Consider the following 17,402-nt stretch of genomic DNA (forward strand, 5'->3'; position numbering starts at 1 on the left):
AAAATGCTTTTTTTGGGGTGTGAATGAGGCCTTAGAGAAACCATGACCAAGGATTGAACTTGATCCCAATCAGTAGCTGATGCCTTTACCATGAGAAATCTTAACTTTTCAAACAGATCAGGGGGCTCCGTATGGCTGATATTGTGTTGAAACTCCTCCCAGTGTGAGTCAGGACCATGGTGCTGACATCACACTGTGGGAGAGCCTTGTTACATTGTGGGAGACAGCTGTTTCCAAGTGCCAAAATTGCAAGCAGCAGCTACTTCCACTGAAATCACATTCCAGCAGTAAAAATATCACTATATGATAAATGTCAGAATGTAAATCAGGGAGAGGAAAGCTTTTACAATGAGCAAACACTATTTTCACAATTTTAACATTTTCACTGGAATTTCCCTTTAAGCCAGCCATACACTGTTCAGCTTCACTGCTGATTGGTACCACATGTGACATCTCCAAGAACCACCACTGCCACTCCTGTAATGTCTTTTGCAGGTTGATCGTGGTGCTGATGCCAAACAATTTCTCCCAGTTAGCCATTTGTCTAATCTTGTTTTAAAGTTTGCTTGAGGTGATCTGAGATAAACGTGTATGTAAATTACAAAAAACAAACAGTTTTATGGTTTTATATTTTGCTGCCTGAAAGTTAATTTCTAGATACAGAAGTTGAAGCTTCTGTCTTGTCAGTACCTTTGTAAACATCACTGATAAGCAAGTTAGTCAGAAGCTGTATTCTGCCAGGAAAACGCGAGGATAGGGAGAGAAAGGCATGAACTATTGACCTTCTAACTCTGGGATACTTGATAGGCTTCCACTGATTAGAGACAATAACCACCTAGTTAATGCAGTGCTGGGCCGAAATTCCGCATGAGCTTAATTACGCATTGTAATTCAATGTAAGCGTAACTTACGGTCTTCGGTTTAATTTACATGTAAGCAGTTAAATGGTATCGTAATTATGCTGTCTACTGTAATTTTAAGAAGACTTACGCGTAATAACTTCCCTTTTCTAAGCGTAGCCAATCAGTCAACATCCTAAGCAACCAATAGTATCTTCTCCCACCCTTCAGTATATAAGTGTACATTTTGACGCATACGAATGGTGTACGCAATAGCTGTCACATTGACGGCTATTGCGTACACATCGTCCGTATGCATCAAAATATACGCATTAATGGGTATTACGGCACTATGCGTAACATTGTAGTGTAAATGCCTACATTATGGTATCCTTATGCGTAACTGCGCAAGTTAATGCGTAATTACAGTGATGAACTGTAGATAATCTTACGCCGTAACCGTAATTGTGTAAAATTACGCGTAATGATCCATAAGCGTAGATTTTTCCATTACGACCAGCACTGAGTTAATGTTTAAATATCCCAGAGTTTTCTCGTAGTCATTTTTATGAGTAAATTTGTTTCTCAGTTTTCACATCAGGTTCACTTTAATTGGGCAACACATTGCCTAATGTATGGCCACCTTTACTGTTCATAGAGCTTCAGTTACCTGACCGAAGTCCCATGGCCTGTAAAATGGATTTGGTTGTGCACTTCCATAGAATATGATTCCGCTCTCATTGAGAACATATTCGTTCCTTCCAGCATCATCTTTCATGTACACTGCATCATCTAATGGAGAGAAAAAAAAATAAAAATTGAGTCACAACCAGCTAACGCATAGCTTAGGGATGAAAGGGTCTGCAAATCCCATGCAACAGAAAGTCAAGTTGAATGGTGCAAGGTTTGTTTTTAACACATTCTACCAGATTGAGTGGTAGAAGTCAAATGCATGCCTGCCTACCCCCCCCCCACCATGACTAACAGGCAGCCAGTTGGAGCAACTTAAGGGACCAAACAGGAACTGAAGTGAAAATTTGGAGACTGCTACATATATCTCACTAATATAAATGCAAACGTTTGGAGGTTTCTTAATCACGCAACAATGGCTGAATGGATTTGAATGAAATTTGGCACACGTGGTACATTACCAGGAACATATAGGATACTTTTAATCCCCATAACCAAAAATTGGGCAGAGACAAACACAAATTTCCCTGGGAAAAAAAAATGTAAACCCTGCAGCCATTCTTAAACAACGGCAGGGTTCTCAAACTTTGCAGTTTGTCACTGGCATTAAGACAAGTGGATGGAGCCTACAAAAGCAAGTCAAAATTCACCTATTGATTTTAAAGGGGAATATTTAATTGCTGTCATTTTTGCACTGTTAAAAGCCTCAAACCTGGTACAGTTGGTCATTGGGTGACTGGGGATCAAATTCAGAAGAGGGGTGGAAGCACAGCCAGGTTTCATTTGAATGCAAATTGATGCCAAAGACTGCAACACTCAAACTGTCACTGAGTGAGCATTTTACAAAAAGTGGGTGGAGCAAATACCAGCCACATACCTGGGCCATCAGCTAGTACAGGCATGGGCAAACTTGGCCCTCCAGCTGTTGAGGAACTACAAGTCCCACAATGCATTGCAGGAGTCTGAGTCATGACTGTGGCTGTCAAAGGCAAATGCATTGTGGGATTTGTACTTCCTTAACAGCTGGAGTGCCAAGTTTGCCCATGCCTGAGCTAGTACAATATGCACAAACAATACCAGTTGCCTGGCAGCCCTGCTGATCTATGTGGCTGCAGTAGTGCAGTTATGGCAGTAGAGGAAGTTATGGCAGCCTCCACATAACAGTTCAAGGCCCCATTTCCAGGCAATTTGGCTGTTTTCTGCATGAAATTCCAGATGCATAATTGCAGCCAATTCAAATCAATATGCTGCATCCAAAGTGTGTGAAGATGCCAGTTTCCCCACAGACAGCATCCAAATCCCTACAGCTGTGCATGGCTTGAGTGATTTGGCTTTTCAACAGAACAGTTCTTGTCCAATTCAGGAATGGACAAGGCACCCAGTGCAACTGGCTCTTCACAGATGACACTGGTTCACAAAGCAAACCTGAACTCAGAACTTCCCCTCTGACCTAATAGACAAACAGCATAACCACACAAAACACTAGTGATGGGTCGTTCGCGAACGAGTCGGCTTTAAGAGCCGGCTCTTTGCTACGGACAAGAGCCGGTTCTCAGTTTCAAAAGAGCCGATGCCTCAGCCGCCCCACACAGCCCTGCTTTGGTCTGTAATAAAGGGCGCTGAGGCATGCTGGGAGATGTAGTCCTCGCTGCTTTTAGGAGTGTATGGGGCAGAGCAGTAGCAGGAGGGATTGCACCAGTCAGAGAAGCAGTCTGGAGTTGTCATGGAGACGGGAGCGGGGCTTTTACTCCGTTTCTGAGTAGTGTCTAGTGATATTTAACCTCCTTAGCGGTAACCCTGTGTGACACGGGGTAAGCCGCCGGAGGGTGCTGCTCAGGCCCTGCTGGGCCGATCTACATAATTTTTTTTTTGCTGGACGCAGCTAGCACACTGATCGCCGCTGCCCCGCGCCCGATCGCTGCTATCTGTTGCGGCGCCCCCCCCCCCCCCCCCCCTAGACCCCGTGCGCTGCCTGGCCAATCAGTGCCAGGCAGCGCCGAGGGGTGGATCGGGACTCCCAATGACGTCATCCCGCCCCGTCACCATGGTGACGGGGAAGCCCTCCAGGAAATCCTGTTCTTTGAACGGGATTTCCTGATCGAAGCGGGCGGGGGATGCCGCTGAGCAGCGGCTATCATGTAGCGAGCCCTGGGCTCGCTACATGATTTAAAAAAAAAAAAAAAACTGCTGCGCTCCCTCCTGGCAGAATGTTTCATACTGCCAGGAGGGTTAATGAAGAGGCGATTGAGAGCCGGCTCTTTAATGGGAGCCGATTCAGAAGAGCAGATTCTGAGAAGAGCCGGAATTCCCATCACTACAAAACACATTGTAAGCGGATACAAATCCTGAAATACATCTGCAGTGTCTACTTCCTGCATTCATGGAAGCAGACATGGTTAACATCCTGTTTTTAGAGAATGTGTGGAATTTGGCCTAGAATGACATGGAAAGAGATATATAGATATGATTTGTATGTGTAGTACTGATAGTTAATAGAACAGTAGCAAAGTAGCAAAGAAGTCTTAAGTTTTAGATTATAGACTTTTATGACCTTGCATAATAGTCTTATTTGCAATTACAAGCCACACTGCTCTAAACTATACAGTAGCTAATGACCCTTTTCAACTTCCCTGCAGTAAACTATATCTTATCTAATTCTGACTGATATACAAGTGCTCCAGAAAACGGCAACCTTAGTTGGGTCAGAGCTCAGAAGCTCTTTTGCATAAAATGAATTTTTTTAATTTGTGTTTTTTTTTAAATATTGTTTACCAGTATCTTTAACATATCCTGCACATTTGGTGTTGCTAGGATGTAAGGGGACTTTGCTATTAACTGCTAAAGTCGGCAGGAATTGTTTCCGCAGAAATGTCATTATGCAATTTAAATAGGATTTTCTCAAAAACTATAAGGTCTTTTTGAAAAAAAATTAAAAAAAATACTCTTGTTCCCACTCTTAACATTTCCCTACACATTTGGTGTTTCTGGCATTTAAAGGGGCTTTGCTATTAACCGCTAAAGTCGTTGGGCATTTAATTTTCCCACAGTCAGAAGAAGAATATTCAAAATCTATTTTCTCAAAAACTATAAGGTCTTTTTGACATTCCCTGCACATTTGGTGTTTAGCGTTTAAGGGGGGGGGGGGGGGGGGCGGCGGCTTTGGTATTAAACATTAAAGTCAGCGGGCTGATATTTTCAAAACTGCAGCAAAGCAGGGCTTAAAACAATAAATTTCGTTCAAAAGGTCGTGTCATTTTTTAACATTTAAAACTATAAATATTGTTTCATAATGTAAGTCAATGGTGCGTCGTTTTATCGGCGCCATTTTTAACTGATCTGCAAAGCTATAGCCTGCCAAATCCCATCTAGCAATGGTTTAGAAGCTTGCACCCTTTATTCTTCCCCATGACATGAAGGCTTCTCACAAGGATTAGCACACAGATTGAGGATGATACTCAGACCTGTGAAAATCTACCACACTTGAAAGCGCAAAACACCAGCGATTACCACCGGCGTTGTGGGGAATAAAAAAACCTGTTTCCACTGCAGCCGCATGAGTCTGTAAGACGTATGGCGACACTTCCGGATCTGCGGCTACGCAGACGAATCCCATGAGCCATGCACAGCTATGGGAATCGCACAGATTCAGATGGAAATGCCAGCCGAATAGCTAATGCAAGCGATTTGGGCGGCTGTGCCATTGTTCTCTATGGCAGAGCTTCCCTGCAGTGGAAACGGGCCCTAACAGTCTGGAGATCACCAAACCTCAGATGCAATTGTTATAACAAGCATTCACCAAACCTGGTACACAAAAAAAAAAAAAAAAAAAAAAAAAAACACACCACAATGAACACAAAAAACAAAAACACTCAGTGCCATTGCCTCTATTGCTTCATATACAGTTAGACGTACAAAACATGTGAAATACCTTTACACCAAGGGTTAAAGAGTAGAATGAATTTTCCAAGCTTTAGGGTCACATTGCTGATGCGGCTGGAGACCTGCACTCCCATCTCGTAACGGCCAATAGCTGCATCAGCTGCAGTGGTGATGGTGACAGTCATGGAGCTCCCATTGTCAACATCTGATTTAACACTCCATGGTTTTCCAGTGCTGGAACTGGTGATAGGCACTAATATTTTAGAGTTGGAGCCAGGCCAGTCTGTGGAGACAAAGTATGATGGAAAAACAGCAATACTTCAGACTTCATTGGATTATATCAGTTTACATGAACTTGTAAGTCTAGTTCACACATTCTAGAGTCCTGGTATCAAAGTAGTTGACAGCTTTCATGTGTGCATTAGATCTGATCAGGCCCAGGCCAAGCAGGTCCATGATGATACTGTGCTAGCGCAGAGTGGCCAATGCTGGAGGACACAACACTGGAAGAGTGAGGAAGGCCCTGGAGGATCTTACAGCCTCACAGGTTTGCTGTAATGCTTTTGACTGGCTATGTAAACACTGGAATATGTTAAAAGAAGCAAACAAAAACGTGTGATGTATTGGAAGGAGGAAAAGATAGTTAAGTGACACAAAAATAGTATGGGTAGTGCAGCTTAGAAATAAATGTTAGTAGCATAGAAATTATTCTCATGTTCCCAGTACAAGGAGTTATTTAAGAATTAACTGCAGGGAAGTTCCAAGGGTCATTAGCTCAGCTTGTTTTATAGTTTAAAATACAGAGTATGGTATGTAAATTGCAAATATGACAGAATGAGATAGATAAGGGACCATTTTATTTGCTACTAACGTTCTGTTATCTGTACAGTTTGTTACCTTTTTTGCTTCAGTGTCTTTTTTTCATACCAAAGGGCACTTTGTTCTGGAATGCTCCTCACTTTCTGGCCACATTTGTAGAGTTGATAACATTTTGTTTTGAGTTGAGAAATAGGTGAAAACTAGCTAGGTAGTTGCTACATTTATATATTCAATTCTGAGCAATGGCAGCTTTCAGTGCAGATAAAGTACTTTGGGAATTTGTAGTCAGTAAACAGGCAACAATTACTTGTGCACAACTAAATACAGTAACTGAAATGGTAAAAATTTGGAACACATTTTTTGAAGGTCATTTTTTTATCCCACTTCAAAAATGGATCCCATTGCAGAGGCTGTTGAAGGCAGCAATTCTTGTGGATATACCAATATGCAGTAATTTGCTAGACTTCTATCACAAGTGACTACAAAAATGGGCATGAGCAACAAAACTGGACCATGAACCAAAAACAAAGGAGGGTTGCCTTGTCTGATGAAAAGTTTGACCTTAAAATTCTTAAGGTCTCAACCTGGTTGTGCATCTGAGGATTCTGATGGGCACCCACTAAAGCATCTGCCAAGTACAGATGGTCAAATCAGATACTATCATTTCAAGTTGATGCAGCCTGGCATTGAGCCAAGTCAATTACTGCAGCTGCCAAATGGATTTGAAGCTAAAACAAGTTGCATCAACTTAAGCATCTCTAACATCTTGCCAACCACCATGAAGGCACCCAAGATCTTGTGTAGTCCATGCCTCAAATGGTCAGGAATCTACATCCCATTTTAAAGCACCTGGACCCAAGGCATTTTCTTGAGCCACATAACATTGTGTGCCCAGTTTCCCCCTGGGTCACTATAAAGAAACTTCAGGCAGGAAGAGGCAAGTTAGCAGGATGCTACCTCCAATAACCTCTTGAAGGGAGTGAATGGGTTGGGAAAGGCAATTGGAGGGTGATGTGAGGAACACAGCCTAGTTGTGTGATTGGCACTGTACATACCCCTGTCTATCTCATCAGGTCACCTTGGTTGTCCTTTAAAGTGGACCCAAATTAAAAAAAAAAAAAAAAAAAACACAAGATTTCAGAAATAAAATCTATTTTTCTAAATTATAATAGCAGCTGCATGATGACAAATATAAAATATTTTACATTTATTGGAGGAGCCCCTCCCTTCCTTTCATATTGCCAGGACAGAACCCATCGAAACTGGTGGAGTAGGTGGTGTCTGGCAAAGGAGGAATTGCTAATGGCTGCCACCTGTATAAACCTAGTTAAGAAAAGAGAAGGGTGAAAAATCATGCACTGAAATGCTCATAGGCTTGAAGGAGTGTTTATCTTTGTATGTGTCAGAGTGGTGCAACTAAATATTTTGAAGTTTTGGTTTGGGTCAGCTTTAAGCAATTTTTATGCTTTATAGCAGGGCAAAAGATTTACAATGCCACTGAATATTCCACAGATTACCAAATACAAGACGTTATAGTTAGGGATGTGACCCTCAGGTTCCTCCCCACCTCACCTTTGATTTGAAGAAAGGGGTAAAGTTTTAATTTTCTGCAAACCTGCTACTTGGTAATCACAATTCCCACATGCTGTAAGCAGTCCATAAAATCTTATCCCATGCACAGAGGTACCACATACTAATGCCTCGGTCGCATTGTTAGAAAGTTTACAGGTTTATGAACTGAAAATCCATAGCAGATTTTTGGGCACCATACTTCATTTATGCTGTGGTTTCCCCAACAATAGAGCCAAAAGATTTGCTAGGACATTTTCAGGGGAAACGGAGTTTTCCTATACAAAAAATGTATCTACTGTATGCCATGATGAAACAAGCAACATACACAGAGCTTGTGGTTTGCAGATCTAAGCTCACAAGAAACTGATTCTGCCAATCATGTGGCTAAGAGTATACTGCTGCTTTCCTGTATCTAGGCTTTGTATTCAGCGCAACTTGCTGGTGTCATGTGGGCTGCTGCTAGATAGGACTTACATGCATGGGAGGTCTTATGATATATCGAGCATGCTAGGAATTCCTGCTAGGGCTTATTCTCAGGGGATGTCTTACTTTAGGGCAGGGGTGTCCATTAGGTAGATGGTGATCTACCAGTAGATTGCGAAGGCCTTCATAGTACATCCCGACCCCACTACATTTTTTGCATTGTGTATATACTAGATCATTGTGACTTGGTAGCTCACAAGGCAAAAAGTGTGGGTACCTCTGCTTTAAAGGGAAACTGTAGCAGTGCAGAAGGACCAAGATTCTCCCCCCCCCCCCCCCCCCAATGTATTTGGTAAGAGTTACATCTATAATTCTACACATACTGGATTAAAGAATGTTTAACCAAAATATGGAAATGATCTGTCCTGAGAACAAAAATTGTACCTAGCTGGTAGACTTGTTTTTATCAGTTCATGGACCCACAGAGAACCATTGGCTGCTCTGCAACCTGGCTACAGTACAGAGCTGGGTCCCTTAGTACATTGCCGGGAGGAGAGTCACACTGATTTACTGTCTGTGCCGCCCTCTTATGACTGCATTGATCATTGTGATCATGTGACCCCCAGAGCAATGACCGCTTTGCTATGGGACCAAGTATCAGTACAGAGCTAGGTCCCTTAGTACATTGCAGGAAAAGTGCCGCTCTCCCCATTGTTGTGATTACATGGTCACTATGATTGTAACCTGCAGAGTGCCAGTTGGCCACTCTGCTACCACCTACAGGACCTGGCTACTGTGTACTGCCAAGGCCAGTGAGATGAGCAGCAGGGACAGGCAAACAGAACCCAGCTGCCATCTATATAAAATGGCACTGCGGCTGACAATGTGCACCATTTATAAACGACGGCTGGTAGTAGTAAGTGGTTGATATTATCTAACCTAAGCATTTGGTTAACACCAGCCTAGTCTTATGCACAGTGGTTTGATCATTACTCACAAAGCAAAATGTTTGATCAGCAGTAAACAGAAGAGACCCTTATTACCTGTCTTAGCCCACCACTTGAGATTATCTTTAGGTTCCACAGGTCTGCCAAATACTAGTTTGATGGAGAATGGGTCACCTCTTCTCACAATTAGATCGTCGCTAATGTAGTCATCAGTTCTGTGTGCTTCACAGTTGTCATCCAGATTAAGGTCTGACGACTTAACATATAAAGCTAAAAACAAAAATATACAAAAAACATGTTTTAGACCGTAGCCAATTATATTTATTCAAAAAGATTCACAAAAGCCATGCATCTGGCAGAGTTTAAAATTAAAAGTAGTCACCATATCCCAGGTGCATTGCTAGGATCTTAAGAGATCTGGGGCACTTCAGCCAAAAAATGGCTATGGCCATAGATGGAGGCAAAATTACAGCGGTCTAAGTAGGCCAGCTCAGCAAAGTGTTGTCTGAAACACACACGTGCCAGTTAAACATAACTAGGCAGAGTTAGCTGGCTTCTGAGCTAGCAGGCCTTTCTGGTGGGCAAGCTGGCCTGCTGCCAGTCCCCCCATATTCCCTAACCTAGTGGACCCCCTCCCATGCTATCACAGGCCTCCCATTGGGGCACCACAACCCCCAGCATGCCCCCATAGAACAACCACAGCTCCCATAAAGGCATCACAGCATCCAACATTCTGACAGAGGCACCATAGCACCCAGCACAACCCCCCCCCCCCCCTCCATTCTGGTGTGTCCCTATGAGTCATGCTGGGGACTGTATTGCCATGCTGGGTGCCTCTACTCTTCCTGGGGACATCTGGAGCACATGCCACTGATCTTTGAGGCTAGCAACACCCCTGCCATATTCTTTTTTACTTCAAGCTCACACATAAAACCAGGCCTTGATTTACATCAATGGAGCCTATAGGCACTGACACCCTAGACTTCACCCTACAAACCCCAAACTGCAGCACATGTGCTGGCTGTCCCAGCTGTATCTCCTCCCTTAGGTAGATAGGCAAAAATAGCTCATCTCTGGCGGGTCCGCTCTACTGCGCAGGAGACTTGCGCAGTAGAGTGCCGACAGTGCTAGGCCATTTCTGCCTATCTGAGCGGAGAGCCAATACTGCGCTGGAGCCGGGAAGGAAAATCTTTACATCCCTGCTGTTCGGCGAGCATTATCGCTGCCGTGGGACCGAGGACGGGGAAGACCCAATAGGATCTGGAGGCTTCCCCCACCTGAGATGAGTACCAGGGACAGATCTAGGGGGGGGGGGCGAGCGGGTATCTTGCCCCAGGCGCAGTTTGTTGAATTCTTAAAAAGGCAGCAAAATGAATGGCAGTTTAGGAGCCAAAACCTGACCTTGCCCAGGCGCAACTTGGTCTTGCTCCGTCCCAGATGAGTACCCCCAGGGGAGGTTTTGTTACAGGCTCTCTTTAAGTAGCTAAAAGGTGTCCCCAGGTATTCAGTAGCTACATATACCCCTGACTGAAGGGAGATCCCAGTGGAATGTCAACACCAAGGTGAGTAACCTCATTTATACTCTGCATAGGCAAGGGAGGCCCTTGGGGAGAAGGTGGTAAGCCACGTTTCCATTAGGTGCCTGTAGGCACATGCCTACAGCGTTTTATGGTAAATCCAGCCCTGTGTTAAACCATAGCTCCCAACTGTCCCTCCAAAAGACAGTCTTCCTCATTTTCCACCTCTTTCAGGAAAGATGTACAGATAGATTCTATTAAAAGGTGTTTGACACCAAGCTTTATTCCCATACTTATTTATTGTATTTATAAAGCGCCAACATATTACGCATTTGAACATTAATTTAGGTTACAGACAATATTTAGGGGTGACATACAGCAATATGACAATACAGGAATACAAGAAAACCAGATCACACAGCACAGTATTAGTACAAGGTAATGCTTAGTCAGTCACTGGATGGAGCATGGAGATTAGGCAAGTTAGGTTCACTCAGATGCATAGCATGGGTTCACAGTAATGGAGGTGCAAGATCAGGTAGGACACAAAAGGAGGAAGACCCTGCCCAAAGGCTTACAATCTAGAGGGAGAGGTAAGGACACAAATGGTAGGGGACCAGAGTTCAGCTGTAGGTTTAGAGCACTTGTGAGGGGTAGTAGGCCAGAGTGAAAAGGTGAGTTTTGAGGGCTTTCTTGAAGATGTTGAAGGAGGGGGCTGCCCTAATGGGTGGAGGTACGGAGTTTCATAGTGTTGGAGCAGCTCTTGAGAAGTCCTGGAGGCGTGCATGGGACTGGGTGATGCGGGGGGGCGGTTAGGCGAAGTTCATTGGAAGAGCGGAGTGAGCGGCTAGGTGTGTACCTCTGAGTAAGATGGGAAATGTAGGTTGGACAGGTTTTGTGGACAGATTTGTAGGTCAGACACAGTATCTTGAATCTGATTCTGGACTGGATAGGAAGCCAGTGGAGGGATTCTAGGAGGGGATCTGCCGTGGTGGAGCGATGGGAGCAGTGGATAATTCTGGCTGCCGCATTCATGATGGACTGCAGTGGGGCTGTTCGGGTCATAGGGAGACCAGACAGCAGGGCATTGCAGTAGTCAAGGCGGGAAATTATGAGGGCATGGATGAGGAGTTTGGTGGTGGCAGAGATCAGGAAAGGGCGAATCTTACAGATGTTACGAAGGTGGAAGTTGCAGGACTTTGTGAGGTTTTGGATGTGGGAAGTGAAGGAGAGTGCGGAGTCCAGGGTGACACCCAGACAGCGGGCTTGAGAGGTAGGGCGAATGGTAGTGTGGTTAACAGTGACATGCACATCTGGGAGGTTCGTGGATGGCCGGGGTGGGAAGATCATAAATTCCATTTTGTCTAGATTTAGTTTCAGGAACCTAGCAGACATCCAGGAGGGGATGGCGGATAGGCAGGAGGAGACCTTGTCCATAGTAGTGGTGGATATGTCAGGGGTGTGGAGGTAGATCTGGGTGTCATCTGCATACAGATGATAGTTAAAACCCATGGAGGAGATAACCTTGCCAATGGAGGATGTGTATAGGGTGAACAGTAGGGGGCCAAGGACCGAACCTTGGGGGACTCCCACCGAGAGGTGGTTGGGGGTGGATGAGGACTTTGATGATTACCTGCGGCAGAGAACCGAGGATTCTTCAGTTACGGTGCGGGACAGGATATATGTGACGATAGATAGAGATAGAGATATAGATATAGATATAGATATAGATATAGATAATAATTTGCTGAGGCCAGCAATTTTATGCTCTTTTCTTCCCCTTCCCTCCCAGGGTGCTATGATTTTGTGCAAAGTGCTTTTATAAGCACTTATGCAGAGAGATTCATTTTTCACTTCCTGACATTAGTCAGGAAGTAAACTGTTTGACCCGGAAGAGAATACAATGGGCTCTATTCTCAAAGAGCCAAAAGTACCGCAAAATTTTAGCGCTAAACTCCCGCCAGCGGTAAACTCCGCATTTTTTCAGCATTCACTAACATTTTCCGCATGTTTGCCGCATGCGGGAAAAAAGATGCGGAAACAGCCATTATTCATGCGGGAATGATGCGATAAAAAGGTCGCATGAAAAAGTGTTTAAAAAAAAAGTTAAAGTCCAGCAAGCACAGCCCTTAAGCCTCCACACTTCATTAAAGTCAATGGGATGCGGAATATATCACCTACTACTTGTAGGTGATAAAAATTCGGTAATTAACGAAGAAATGATGCGCCTGAACATCTTTGAGAATTGATCTTTTATTGCGGAAAATACCGACTTTTGCGGAAATTTTACCGCATGAATCCCGCACTTTTATCACACTTTTTCCGCATGCGGAAAAAACATGCGGAACATTTTGAGAATTCCAACTTGCCGGTATTTTGGGTGCAAACTTCCCGCATGTACTTTACCGCATGCGGGAAGTCTTTGAGAATAGAGCCCAATGCATTTATTCGTAAAAATGCAAACGCCGCATAAAGCAGTTTTGTGAGCATTTTGCGCTCTTCCAATACATTCCATTAGAGAAAAAAAAAAATATGCAAAGCAAACGAAACTTGTTGATATGAACCTTCTCAGAGAGAATCATTGTACAAGCATTTTGTAGGAGATTTTGAAAATAGGCTGAAAATGCCCTAGATCCGGACAAGCCCTCACAGTGCATCAGTTGCATTAAGGTATTCCACATTTCAAGTCACTGCCCATACAATTTTATGGTGTTCACATCTGCATTGTAACAGATCACATTCTACATGTGTTGCAGGCTTTGAACTAACATGCATGTCTAGTCTTCATTGCAGGTCATACAAACATGTACGTTAAACACCTCTGAACCCAGCCTTAGATCGGGTGTCCCACCTTAAGGATGTATGTCGGGCACTTGTGCAGTGCAAGGATGCATGCGAATGCCTGAAGCCATGCATTGCATGGCTATAGGGATACAAGTGTGTTGTCTGGAAGCAGTCTATAGATATCAATAGGCTGTAATTCCAGATTAGCGTGCAAAATTGGCTGAAAAGTTTAAGCCCCCCCCCCCATTCCTACTAGAGCCATCATATAGCCCCACAGATCACAAGACATTTAGAAGCCAAGCAACATCCCCTGTAGGGATGGTCAATGAGATAATTTCAAGTTGTCACAGGATTATCCAACTATTGCATGCAAATTTATGCATCTTGAAAATGGATACATTGAATTTTTCCTCAGCAGGACTTGGTTTAGTCTTCAAGCTGCATAAAATCACAAAGCTGTAGCAACTTAAAAGCTCTTGCTATAGGAAATAAAGTGGAATCGCAACATTAAATCAGAGCTTTTCAAATCAAAAGCACTTAGAAAAATGCTGCCAGTGTGTCCCAGGCCTTTAGCAAGTACACCAGATTAACAATTTAAAGAAAACCCGAGAGGAGCAATAAGGCCCCTTTTCCATGAGCAGTTGATAGGCAGCGAAAAGCCTCTTAAACTCAGTGCTGCCTGGCAACCTCTTGCTGCTGCCACCTGGTAACTGCTCACTGAGTACACAGTTCAACTGCCCATGGAAATGAGCCCTAAGAGATTTTATACTTACCCAGGGCTTCCTCCTGCCCCATGAGCACCACTGCGCCCCTTGCCATCCTCCCGGGTGGCTCTGTGGGGCTGCAAGCAGGCTCATTCTGGCTCAGGGCTGAGACACATGAGAAAAGCTCACCAAACGCTAGAGGTTTCAAAGGCCTAAGTGGGGCTCTTCTGCACGTGTAGCCATCCGCACATGTGCAGAAGATCCCAACTGATGCAACCAAGCCAAAATTAACAGAGCTAATGGCAGCCAAACGGAGCCACCCGGGAGGACGGTGAGGGATGCAGCATTACTTACCCAGGGCTGGAGAAGGCCCCTGGTAAGTATAAAAATCTTATACCTAATCTCAAATACACTTTAGGGCTGTTTGCCCCGCCTTTACCGCCGGCATCCAGGTCTGGTTATACTCCCATTCAAGTGGATGGGAGAATTTTGCATGAATGTAGTGTTCCAATCCCAATTTTCCCCATCATGCAAGGCCACCCTGGATACTACATGTAGTGTCCAGGGACATTTAACCGCCGCTTCTAGTGTTACCTATGAGGTCGAAAAAACGCAGACAGGAAACACCTGAAAGCCACACCGAGGGGGAGGGAAACATCCCATGTAAAGCAGCCTTTAATCACCATACACTTCATGCAGTTTGGACAACATACCTGCATTTCATAAAATTGAGAAAAACCCAGGTTGTCATTTCTAAAGTTAGCAGGCACAAAGGCAAACTGAAACTGTGACCTGGAACATACATTTGAATTCCTAGCTTCACAGTTCATTTCAGTCACCTACATTCTGGACAATTGTCTACAATTCACAAAACCTTTCTAGTGGGTAAACCAAAAGCCAACTACTTTCACAGAACACTTGTGCATTGTCAAGTCACTGAGGTCATTACCATATGGAAAACTAAAATTACCAACTAGTCAGGGAAAAAAAAAAACAAAAAAAAAAAAAAAAAAAACACAAGCTATATCTATATCTCAATAAATACTAACTCAATATTATCACAAAAGTTAGGTTATGCAGTATCAACTTAGATAAGATTATTCACCAACTGCCAGAAACTAACAGCCATTCACAATGGTTATGTTTCCCCATTATGTAGTACCATAATCAATACTAAGAATAACTTATGGTTTTGAGCTAATACAAGTTGTATGCAGTTTGGGTTTGCATATTAATCAGTATACATTTTATGGTACTTATCCATTAGCCAGGCGCATCCTCTAGGTGGCGATAATTACTATTCCCCCTCCAGGCCACCATGGATAGTAGGGAAAGATGTAACTCTGTTGGAGTTCTATCGCCACCTAGAGGATGTGCCAAGCTAACGGATTAAGTACCCATTTTATTTAGATACGGTAAGTGTCACAGCTTTCATCCATTCCTATTCACAAAGCATTAGGTCTTGCTCACACTACACAAGCTTTTCTAAGCATTTTGTGATTTTATAAGCTCTTGCTAATGTTATTCTATGGGTGTGGTCACACTGGAGCAATGTGAATCTGTAAAAAGCCCCCATAACACTGCATTAGCAAGAGCTTTTAAAATCTGTAGCATTTAAAAAGCTCTTGCAGTGCGAATCAGCCCTTACTGCATTCAGTAATGCTGAAAACATCTGATTTTACTGGTCAGCATCCCTTTAGATATGAAACATCTGTATACTGGCATACAGAAGAGCTCCCCCTGGTGGCTGCAGCACATATAAAGGGATGTCTCAGAGATACACTGGAAGGAAAACCCCAAAGTCATACATGCAGCATCCCTGCCTCACCACAGAGCTTCTACATGGCAGGTAAGTGACACCAAGCAGGGCTTAGGAAATCAAGGCAAGTTTGTTTAATAATTACTAAACTTCTGTGAAATACTGCATGAGGTAAAAGTCTAATATACCACATTTTTACAAGCAGATCTTCAAGCCATACACTTACAAACTGCACCAAATTAGTAAATAGCTTAAACAATACACCTTGCCTATGACAATGTTATTTACTCACGCAGAACTCTAGCTAAGAGAGAAGGCATTTTCCACTAGTGCGCTAAACCAGAACCTCAGCAATTGTCTAGTCACAACAGCACAATCCAAGAAAGTAATACAAAGCTTCTTTTCTAAACAGCAATTATATAGTGATCAGGTGACCAGAGGTGTAATACTATTGGTTACAACCCTCTGCATCAATTAAGATTGCTTAGTTGCCACCAGTGATAGAGATTAGGGATGGTCAATGATATGCAAGTAATTCCAAGTTGATGCAGGGTTATGCAAATTCTGTATGCAAATGTATGCAGTTTGAAAATAGACCAAATCCATTTCCCTTTAGCAGGATTCTATTGGCCCCTTTTCAAGTTGTATCTATTTGATTACAACATAATTCTCCATCAACTCAGACTTGTTGATCATCCATATTATCAGCATCTAATTAAAGTGAACCTGGAGGCTGGGAACACACAGGGCTCTATTCACAAAGAGGCATGCGGTAATGGATTTTTTACCGCAAAATTACCGCCATCGGTAATCTCCGCATTTTTCCTGCATTCACTAAAATTTTTCGTATGTTTTCCGCATGCGATAAAAAGAGTGCGGAAACAGCCATTAAACGTGCAGTAAACATGCGGTAAAAAGGTTGCATGAAAAATAGTTAAAAAAATAAGAAGTTAAAAAAAAAAAAAAACAGCAAGCACAGTGATTAAAGGTACATACACACATCAGACTATAGTCTTTGGAAAATGAAAGATCACAGACCAATCTTACCACCCTTCATGTAGTATGAGAGCCATACTTTACACAGTCTTTTCTATGGAGCTGAACTTCACATCAGAAAAAAATCTCTGCAAGATGCTGCACACACAGATGCTGTACAGACACAAAAGATCAGTATCTGCAAAAGATCTGTTCCTGCCAAAAATCCATTCCTGCAAATTGCAATGATAGTCTATGAGATCTACAGATCATCATACACACATGATTTAACTGACATTCATCTGCAGATCAAGCAATCATCCACAGATCTGAAAATCCATCCTGGTGGATCTGATCTGATCTGCAGATGAATGTCACTTAAATCATGTGTGTATGATGATCTGCAGATCTCATAGACTATCATTGCAATTTGCAGGACTGGATTTTTGTCAGGAACAGATCATTTGCAGCTACAGATCTTTCGAGTGTGTGCA

General features: G+C 43.2%; 2 protein-coding genes across 2 annotated transcripts in view; one reads left to right on the forward strand and one right to left on the reverse strand.

Annotated features, from left to right (window-relative positions):
• The window catches only part of LOC137540949 (protein-glutamine gamma-glutamyltransferase E-like), a 75,987-nt gene that overhangs the window by 40,850 nt on the left and 17,735 nt on the right, over nucleotides 1–17,402 (reverse strand). Inside the window, exons 4-6 of the mRNA XM_068262123.1 lie at nucleotides 9,266–9,439; nucleotides 5,458–5,691; nucleotides 1,510–1,631 (exon numbers count right to left, since the gene is read on the reverse strand). Of these exons, the coding sequence (XP_068118224.1) occupies nucleotides 1,510–1,631; nucleotides 5,458–5,691; nucleotides 9,266–9,439 (530 nt within the window). The remainder of the gene's footprint in view (nucleotides 1–1,509; nucleotides 1,632–5,457; nucleotides 5,692–9,265; nucleotides 9,440–17,402) is intronic.
• The window catches only part of LOC137542515 (lysosomal protective protein-like), a 109,399-nt gene continuing 107,945 nt past the window's right edge, over nucleotides 15,949–17,402 (forward strand). The window contains exon 1 of the mRNA XM_068264491.1: nucleotides 15,949–16,023. The gene's annotated coding sequence lies outside the window, so the exon portion shown is untranslated. The remainder of the gene's footprint in view (nucleotides 16,024–17,402) is intronic.

This window comes from Hyperolius riggenbachi, chromosome 12 (assembly GCF_040937935.1).
Source record: "Hyperolius riggenbachi isolate aHypRig1 chromosome 12, aHypRig1.pri, whole genome shotgun sequence".
In the NCBI taxonomy this organism is placed as follows: domain Eukaryota; kingdom Metazoa; phylum Chordata; class Amphibia; order Anura; family Hyperoliidae; genus Hyperolius; species Hyperolius riggenbachi.